We start from the raw sequence: 10,255 nt of genomic DNA on the forward strand, positions 1-10,255 counted from the left end.
TTGAATTGACGGCAACCATCAGTTTTCCACACGGAAGCATGAACGGCCTGTCTGCTACGTCGATATTTTAAGAAAAAACGATTTTTCGATTTAACGAATAACAACACCTGCAAACCATTTCTAAAGATTTTGGACCAAGAGTGTACAGTTTGGTGAATTATTAGTATAGTTCGAGCCACCAAAAATTTAAAGATGTGTGATTTTGGATGTTTATGGATGTTACATGTTACAACCATAACACATTTTTTTGTAGTAAGAGCTGTGCACCATGATTGTAAGTTGCATGCCTCTTTGAAGCATGCTGTGCGTTAAAATTTCTGCAATCAAAGAAAAATAATCCAGTTCTTAAGAGGATTAACTCTTTGTATGCCACGCTTATTTTCGTCATGTTTCCTAGTAGGCCACGGCGTTTTTGTTTACAAATTAACTGTCTATCGTTTTTTTATGCATATTGAGGTTGTAAGTGAAAAAGTGCATTCAACGCGGAGAAATATCAATTTGAAAATGACGACTACTGTCTATCACAAATGATAGACATGACCTACCAGGAACATCATTTTCTATCAAAAATAATAGTCATGGCACGCAATATGTTAAGCCTAATACACGGAAAAACCAAAGAAACGTTTCATAGATTTCTCATCGATGTGTCGATGTTCACAACGTAAACAAACCCGTTCAAACATGTCAACTGTTTGACATCTACTGGTATTTTGGCGTTCATTTGCTCGTAGGATTGTTGATCGCGTGAAAATAAGTTATTCATTTAAAAGATTTGTTAAAAATAAGTGCTGTGTGATTCTGCGTCGTATCAAAGAAGCTAAGTGGCCACGGTGTATCATAAATGAGTGCGTTTACGCTATTTGATGCATCGGACTCTCTGTTTCGAAGGATCAGTACATCGATACGCGCCAACCAACAAGCCGGTGCTGAATCAGCTGATCGTAAGTATTAGCTTTAGGGTGGAAGTGAACAGGAAACTAGTGAAGATCATAATTGTCCCACAGTCATCAATCATCTTTCCCTCATTTTTGTTTAAAACCCTTATCAAATATATCGTGAAAGTTGCTTCTCTTTGCATATGTTGAAGCTGGTGCTTTTGTAAACAAGTCCGCCACTAGGTGCTCTTTAGGGTTAGATTGTATATGGACATTGTGCCTGAGGTGCAGGATACAAGGAAATGGAATTTTCTATTATTCGTATGTAAATCCGCGCTACATTCCACTGCAATTGCATTTGTTGTCTTTTGTGTGTCGTTTCAACACTAACTCAACCTCACCTTATAAACGCTTTGCATCAGTTTGGTGTGGTGTGGGCAATTCGTAGAAGGGGAAGAATGAAGCAGTGAGCATGGGGCGCGAAACGCAGCTCGCGATCGCGATCGTGAAACGCCAAACTGACAGCGGTGTAAAGATGGCCCCCGTAATTGTGTCGCGTTCGGCCAGAGTCAACAGGTTGTTAAATTCCAGTCCGTTCTATTTTTAGACCCCGTGTGTACCTTCGTGCGTTAGTGTGCTCGGAGGCCAAAACATCACGATCGAGTGTAATCAATGAATGAGCTAAGTGAATAAGTGTCGTTTGCTCTAGTGTTCACGAAAGTGTTTTCCCTTTGGATCGTCTGTGTTGTATGTGCGTGCTTGTGTGTTAGTGTTGCTTACATGATCGAATAATAATGATCGCCAAGGGCCACTTGCTGCGGTTATACCATCGACGTCAGCGAAGGTGCTGTCGGTGGATGTAGTGCACGGGAAAGAAAAAAAGCCAAGCGTTTAAAGGGCCTCCTTATTCGACTGCCAGAAGCCACCGAGGGGAGTATGCTCTTATTGGCATGATCGAGCTCCTGAAGAAAAGCCCTACCAGTGCTAACACAAATGAGGAGTGGAAGTTGAAATCGAGTGGTGCAGAGAGCGCGAGTGCAATTGTTTACATACGATCCCACTGGGGGAGAGGGAGGTGATCATATCGCGCAACATGTTAACGGTACTGACGGAACTACGGTTTTGGTCCACCAGGGAGGACATCATCATCCAGGATACGGATCTCGGCACGACAAAGTAAGACACCGTGAAGAATTGACGAGCATTTGTCTAGCATAGGGTGAACCATGCAATCGGGAGGATCGTTTGCTACGCAAAAGCAGATTTCCTAATCGATTACGCCAGCAAAGCGCGTCGGTCACCACCGTCTGCATAATGTTGACTTTTCAGTTTTTTTTGTGAACTTTCCCATCGCATCCATCCAAAAGTGCGTCGTGCATTTTTGCATTAATTTCAGTGTTTCACTGTGAGAGAAGAAAAAAACGCGTCTGAGGGTGCAATGCTTTTAATCTATTGTCTTTGTGAGCTGCTGTTGTGACGTTCGGTTGCGGTTTTGCTAACCAACCCACCAATCTCTTCCACTGCTCCCTGCGGGGATGGTGGTTTCGATGGTTTCATGCCACCGATCCTACTTTGCTTACTTGGAAAGCAATTCCCCCCGTTGGATGAGAGTGTGGGAAGTAAACGGCTTTTATGTGTTGTAACGTAGGGGAGAATCATAAAACAAAAAATAAAAAAACCTGAGGGGTATGCGAAAAATCAACCACGAAAACCAAAATAGCAAGGTACAAAATCGGGCTTAACGATGTGCCGCCCAGAGGGTGGATCGCCCACTTACAACTAACCCAACCTCTCTCACAGACGGTAATGCATGGGGTTTTTTTGCTAGGGAGGCATATAAATGAAAACAAGGGCTACGATAATTGTACTCGACAACGAACAGACATTATACATAAACACACACACAAACTGAAGGTGTTATCAAGGTGGGAATCATCTTCAATATGGAACGTGGATTTGCATTCATTTTTTTTTAAATACCAATTTATTTATCTACGTTTTTGATGGCGTTGGCTTGAAGTATCTGTTGCCACAACATTCAAGCAACTGTAATTGAAGTTAAAATGGCAAGATCGGGGTTTAAATCCAATCCGGACTGTTCTCCCGTAGTTGATTGATGACTGATAGCCAACTACGTAGCATCAGCATGTCTTAGAAGGTCGTAAGACTTAAAAAAAATTGAAGTATAGTCGATAAATCGTTGAATCCATGGGTAGCCAAGTAACCAATCCATGCATAACATTTGTCCTAAAATGATGTAATAATCCTAAGCAAGATGAACATATTTTCATCTTGGCTATGAACATAGCCTGACAATCACTAAATTGAGCGGGTGACGGCGCTTGATCGCTCAAACTAGCAAATCAGTATTACCGTTTGTTCTGTTTGGGTTTTGTACAACGCCGGAACGCTACCCCGTAGTGAGAACTGACTATCCTTCTACGTGGTATCAGCAATACTAGTAAGCCATTCGATGACCGACGTGAGTAGGTCGTTAAGCCAAGAAGAATTACTGTCCTCTTTAAGAAATGATGATCTTTAAGAAAGGATGAAAGGATTAAGAAAGGAAGGATGATCTACGATATTGAGTTGCAGACGAAAAGATTAAACTGATAGCTCCTGAACAGACCAACATTGAGACGCTTTTTTTTTAAGTAGATTCAAAGAATCTACCAAGTTCGTTCCGTTCCTTTCTGCAAATAAACAAATAAATAAGAGTTATTTTAGCCAAAATTCTATCGGACGAACCTAATAAATCATGCTGTACGAACCTAATAAATCATGCTGTAGCCAAAACGGAGTTGTAGCTGATTGTCGGTAAAGAGATGCGTATACGAAAGAAGCCATGATTAAGGAGCCCTGGCGAAGATGTAAGGTTGCTGGGAAGTAGATGGTAATATTTGTGTGGAATGCTCCTGAATGTTGGTTCTTTTATACCTTACTCTTCGTACGTAGTTAGTTTATGTATTTTTTGGAAATATTAATATGAAAATAGTTTTACTAGCTGGTCAAAGTGGTGGTTAATGCGCTAAATTTTAACTCGTACGAACTAAAAGGCTTATTTAATATCCCATAATATTCAAGTATTTATTCAGCTATGAGTTATTAAAACCTAAAAGAAGCAGCCATACCACCAAATCGCGCAGAATAATAATTGAAATGTTCTCAAATTCTCAACCAATTTTACACGATCCAGACACGAGCGCGTTAAGGGTAGAAAACGAGCACTTACCGTGATCCCCCCCCATTCATTGGAAACTGTATTAAATTAATTTATGCTAAATTACGTTATCAATCAGAGTAGTCTGCCAGTTAAGGTATATTGGGCTTACCATGCGATCAGTTTACTTTGCACAAGAATGATGTACTGTGCTTGCCACAGGATGGGTTTACACTTCTTGATCGCTGCTCGAATGTATATTATGATGCATATACGTTCGGCGGCACCGACAACAAGTGCACAAGTGCCCTTGTTGTCGCGTACGGTGCACCCTTCTTTGCATGACCGTCGATACGGATGCGTGCGATCGTGATCTGCAATTAAAATGTACCGTTCGTTCATTATTATACCCGGGCGGGATGGTGGGCCCTACCCTACCTGCCTGATGGCGGTGCTGGTTGTTGTTGTTCCTCGTCTAAAGGTCATTGCGAGCGCAGTACGATCATGATGCTGGAGCACATAAGTGGTTCTCCCTGAAAGAAGAGCACCCGCCCGCCCTATTTGCTGGCACATTTTATGTACGCCCCAACATGAACGACGTACAATGTTGCTTCATACATGCCCGTACGTTTAATCGACGTGGGAGTCGCAAATTATTTAGTTAAGTATATTTTTGGCAAATTGCTTTACAGCCTAGGAGAAAAAATTTACATTTTGCAAGAATGTATAGCACATGATGGAAGCGTATGTGGAATGGATCACTAAGGAAAAAAAAAACATTCAAAGAACCGTTGCTTATCGAAAGTGAGTTTAACCGCACCACAACCACCCGGCTCTGCATTTTTAGGTACTGTGAGAAAAAATCCGACACCAGCCGAACGCTTCTGAGCGAAGGCAAACGAAGCTACTGCGAATCGAGAGGCCTAAAATGGAGCCTGGACAACAAAAAACCAAACAAGCTGCGTCACTCGCTGCGACTGCTGGAAGACGAACTACGGCAAAAGCGGCTAGTGTACTGCAAATGGAAGAACAACGTGCTCCTACAGCTAATGCTTTCGAACGGGCTGCTGGTACACCTGTCGATCAATCCCTTCACCGGCGACATAAATCGAATTTACTTCGACAAGTATCTGATAGGAAAGCTGATCTCGGAGCACATTACCGATGTAGTTATTACGCAAAACCACATACTGGTGGCGTACAATGAAAACCAGATCACCTTCGTTCAGTTTCAAAAACCAACTGCACGGAAAAATAATCTCGAAAAGATTAGCCTTATGGACCCGAAGATCTACAACGTGCTGCTGAGTGGTACGGGATCAACGACGCGCAAAGTACCGAAACGGTTAGTGTGCAGCAGCAGTCTGAATTTGGTGATTGTGTGGACGAAATCATCCCAGAACGAAGTTTATCCATGGCGACCGACCGTAAAGGATCAAGATCGAGCCAATCTGCACGTGTACAAACTGAACGGTGCGCGTATGGAACTGTTGTGCTACTATTGGACAGAGTACGATCCAATTTCAGTACAATTTTCGCTCATGAACGACTATCAGGTGCACTGTGTGGAGCAGAAAATATCCAAAAAGGTACTCCCAAAAAGGCATTTTTAGTAGCACCAAACTTAAAATTTTATTTTTTACCGTAGGGCGAAGTGACGATCGATAGCTGCATTTACCAGATTAATAAAACCAAAATGCGACGCGTTGCGGTCACTTCGATTCCACTGCAAACGCAGGTATGCTGCAACGCACTCAGCCCCGATCACGAAAAGCTAATGCTCGGTTGTATTGATGGTTCGATCGTGCTTTTTGATGAAGGCCGTGGTATCACACATCTCGTCAAAGCTGCATTCGTAAGTGAATCAGATGTAGATCCTGCGGGTGGAATCCTGTTGTCTCTTTTAATGCTTGTTGTTTTCGTGTGCATCCCCCTCACAGATTCCCACGTACGTTGCCTGGCACAGTGACTCGTCGGTAGTAATGATCGCCAACGAAAAGTGCCAACTGCAGTGCTTCGACATAGCGTTGTCCTGTGTCCGGATGCAGCTGCTCAGTGAAACGCAGGACGGCATCCCGTCCGGTACGTTCGATCTGTCCAATTACTTTCTCGGCCATCATGCACCATCGATACAGCTGGGACGGCTGTGCTGGAGCAAAAAACCGGAACTGGCCCATCATGGCGAAAAGTATGCCACCACCGATTCCTTCCTGTTCTGTGCCTTCGAGCAAGGTCCGTTGGCCTGCATCCGTGTGGTCGGTGGGTCCGGGTTGAAGGGTGACGTACACACTTCCGGTCTCACAGCGGACGTCCTTGTGCATAAGTACATTTCACTAAATCAGGTAGAGAAAGCGATCAACATTTTGCTCAGCTTGAACTGGGATACGTATGGTGCAATGTGTTTGCTTTCGTTGCACCGAATAGCGAACTACATCTTTAAGCAACCGCTCGCGACGGAAAGAGAATTACAGCTGCAGAAAGCACTCGGAAGCTTTCTGATTCCGGTCAAGTCATTGTGCTACGAGACGGAACTCGAGTTCGGTGATCAGGTGAACGATATTACGCTCAAGTTCTTCCACTATCTGCTGCGCAACAAATCGTACAATAAGGCGTTTAGTTTGGCGATCGATATTAACGATGCGGATCTGTTTCTTAAGCTGCACGACAAAGCAAAGGCGGACGGAGATGTAGAGCTGGCGCGAGAGGCTCTGAGGAAGGTCGATGACATCAATCGGATATGTACCGATCGTAGCGACAGTGAGCGTGAGTTTAGTGATTTTTTTTAAATAGCTTTCCGACTAAATGAGACGCTTTGATTTCAGATTCACTTTGTTCAAACTCTTCCTGCTCATTGTGTGCGGACAGTTTCGATGACGAGGATTACGAGGATGGCGATCGCGATAATCGATGTGATGATGAGGAGGAAATTGTCGATGAGGAAGAAGTGCTGGAAGAGGAAGAAAGTGACAGTAATCGTCGAGTGAATGGGTTAAACGGGACTTACCAGAATCGTTCTAAGTCCGATAAAAATGGTTCGGAAATACCACGCCTTGACCACGCAACGAAGCAGCATTTTACCAACGAGGTTCGTGAGAAAAGCTTTCGAACGTTTTCAACGTCTTCCGGTTCGTCAAAATCCTCCCAGATTCAACGCTGGAGCGATCAAGGCGATCGTCCCAAAACGAAAAACACTCTCGCTCATCCTCCGCTGCCGAAAACGGGTGAACCATCTTCCAAATCCATTCCCAAATTCGATACTCCATCTCCGAGCAGTGCTGCTAGTAGCAGACAAGGAAGCAATTCCAAATCTTCCACACCGCAGGACAGCTATTTCGCTCATCAGGATCGCCCCCCACTACCGTACGTGTCGAAAAAATCATCTCCTCAGAGTAAATCGATGGTGCCGGCACCGTTTGCGATGCAACGTAGCCAGACGGCTATGGCACTTAAGCTATCAAAACAACAGCAATCTCGGATTGCGGAATCAAAGCTAAAAGGTAAATCATTAAGCTCAAGCAATTTGTTGTTGCTTGATGATAGTCCTTTGTCGTATGCACACCCATCATCCGGCATGGCAGCTCTCGGTCCCGGCACACGATCACGGCAAATCGTGAATCCCCGTGAAAAGGCGGCAAAGTATTGGCAGGCCAACAGTCTGTCGATGGATCAGCTGAATGCGACGAATGTTATGTCCAATCGTGGCGGTCCACCGTCGATGGGTTTACCTCATTATTCGGAATATGGCGACACGGGTCTTGCAAGTAGTCGATCAAGCGTTCTACCTCCATCTCCATACCATCCGCATCATCACCATCAGGACAATTCGCATCAAACGCCCGCATCACAGCAGCAACACATTGTAATCGATGTCGTTCCTAAGCCCTCTTTAAACGGTTCATTCCCGGGAGGAACATTATCGCCTTACGGAACGCAATCGTTGGCGGGCGTGATGATGCCCGGATCTTCACCAAACATTCTCGATCAAACGATCGGCATACCGTTAGTACAAGATGAGCCGGATTTCATTCGACGACCGGTGGGAGTCGGACGCAAACCGCCACCACCACCCCAATCATCCTGGTATCCGAGCCCAGCAGGTGCTCCGACGAGCAACTCCAACAGTAATAACGCTCCTCGCACCATCATACACCAGTATCCGCTGATCTCGGGCAACATTCCCTCCAAGTTTCAGCTGCAACAGCAGCAACATCAGCCACCGTTCGAGCTGCAGATGGCAACGGCTGCAGGGATGGGAAAATACGGCACCAGGAAAAAGCTGGATGCTCCAACCGCATCCATACTGTCGAACGGTGGTAGCAACCATTCGAACGCTACCGGACAGTCGCAGCAATCGGCCACGAACGGTAGCGCCATCAATGGAGGACTGGGTACAGCTGGGTTACATCTAGCCACGGGCAGTTCCGTTGGTGGAAGCAGTGGTGCCTCGACGTCTTCTTCGGCGGCTACCAAGCGTGACGGTGCGGAGAAGAATAAGGTTAAATTTTCCGACACCGTTACGGTAGCCGTTGTACCGGTAAAGATTTGATTCGAGTCAAGTATCCTGTTCGAAAGTTACTTAAATGAACTTTCTTTAATTAGGAAATACCACGCAAGGAGAAGCTACTCGTTGAAAAGCTGCGCAAGCAACCGATGCAGCCGGGACCAGTAGGATATGGACCGTTTTCCATTGCCGATCCAAAGCGCGAGCTGGCAGAAAGTTTACCCCTGTGCCATCCGAACGAGGACTATTTGAAGGATTTTACCCCGATGCAAGGTATATAGCCAGTTGCGATTGAAGAGAGACATGACCTCAACAAGATTCAGTACCGAGTTTGACTCTTTTCACAGATCTTATTGGCAGTGGCAATGGTGGCGAAATGGAGAAAAAGGAGGAAGAAAAGAAAACTCCCAACATAAAGGTAGTTCACTTTGGTGTCGTTTAAGAGCCGTGTCGAGCAGGAGATCACGTGCTCCGTGGAGCTTATTTGTAGCTCTATCAAAACAGTATTCACTGTTTGGGTTTTATATGTATACTTTTGCAGTGTATTTTATCAATGTAAAATTGATTGTTATCCGTCCAACAATTGTGTTAATTATTACCCAGTTACAGTGCAAGGTTGTATTATTATTATTATTATGTTTTCAGTTGTATATTTATTGTACTTACGCTATGATAGAAAACAGCAGGTAGAAGTACACCATGTTTATATAAAGGATAGACGCAATAATAAATACCTCTTATTGTGTACAACTATGGTAAAATAACGAATCGTGTTTAATTTATTCTCGTTACAATCATATCCATTATTATGTTTAGTTAACAAATTTTAAATTATATATACAAAGAAGATAAAAGACTTGAATTGTTTCACGCAATCGTTTCCGTCATCCAAGCGATTGTCGGAACGCTTGTGTCAAAGCAGGAATTAGAAAATGAGGTCTTTTGACAGCTGTTTGTTTGTTTACATTTGCGTCCCGGCACCACACGTAGTTTTTGTGACGATAAATCGGTTGGTGAAAACGTTATTTTAGCTATGGATTCAACCGACAAAGAGGTGAAAAAACCTCCAAACGATGGTAAAAAATCGTCCAAAATTTGCGTTGGACGTGAAACGCACGAGAGAATGAATTTTCTCTACCAGGCTGCTGCGCTTATGTCGGATACACATCCCCAACTTTCCGCTTCCTACGGAAAGCTGGCAAAATCGATTGGCAAAAAGGCTGTGCTTCGCATGTACGTGGCCAATAGAGATTGAGACGAAGTTAATTTCTTTCCATTAATTCCTTTTGTGGGATTTTTTCGCCTATGTAGGGAACCCGCGATTAAGCGCACGCTGTGTGTTCGATGTGGCGTTCTACTGAATCCTGCAACAACTGCCGACATACACGACCATCGTCACAAGAAACTGTGCTATGTACAGGTCGACTGTAGACATTGCGGATATCGAAAACGTTTTTATAATAGCAAAAATCACCAGCTATGGTTGGACAAACCTAACTCGTTGGTAGAACGAATAGAATTCCATGCAAGCACGTAAGGATGGCAAACCGCCATATGGATATGCCTTATATGAAATTAATATACTAGGAAGGAAAAAAGGTACAGACTGCGTATTACAAAAATATATAATCCATTTATTGAGCTACCGTTTTCAATAACTTACACAAACAAACAGTGTTACACTTTATACAATCAAATGTTACATACATCAGCGCA

The 10,255-nt window shown here is 43.9% G+C and overlaps 2 protein-coding genes across 2 annotated transcripts; both read left to right on the forward strand.

Moving 5' to 3' along the window:
* The first annotated feature begins 1,850 nt into the window (after positions 1-1,850).
* LOC126567144 (WD repeat-containing and planar cell polarity effector protein fritz) lies at positions 1,851-8,820 on the forward strand. Its single transcript, XM_050223377.1, has 6 exons — positions 1,851-2,054; positions 4,886-5,627; positions 5,687-5,893; positions 5,979-6,801; positions 6,861-8,572; positions 8,638-8,820. Exons 1-6 carry the CDS (start codon positions 1,972-1,974, stop codon positions 8,818-8,820), a joined length of 3,750 nt encoding a protein of 1,249 aa, XP_050079334.1. The 5' UTR covers positions 1,851-1,971.
* Positions 8,821-9,572: 752 nt separating this feature from the next.
* LOC126567145 (ribonuclease P protein subunit p21) lies at positions 9,573-10,076 on the forward strand. The gene is made up of 2 exons (XM_050223378.1): positions 9,573-9,772; positions 9,851-10,076. Exons 1-2 carry the CDS (start codon positions 9,573-9,575, stop codon positions 10,074-10,076), a joined length of 426 nt encoding a protein of 141 aa, XP_050079335.1.
* The last annotated feature ends 179 nt before the right edge of the window (positions 10,077-10,255 follow it).

The sequence above is a fragment of the Anopheles maculipalpis genome, chromosome 2RL (genome assembly GCF_943734695.1).
Source record: "Anopheles maculipalpis chromosome 2RL, idAnoMacuDA_375_x, whole genome shotgun sequence".
Taxonomy (NCBI): Eukaryota; Metazoa; Arthropoda; class Insecta; order Diptera; family Culicidae; genus Anopheles; species Anopheles maculipalpis.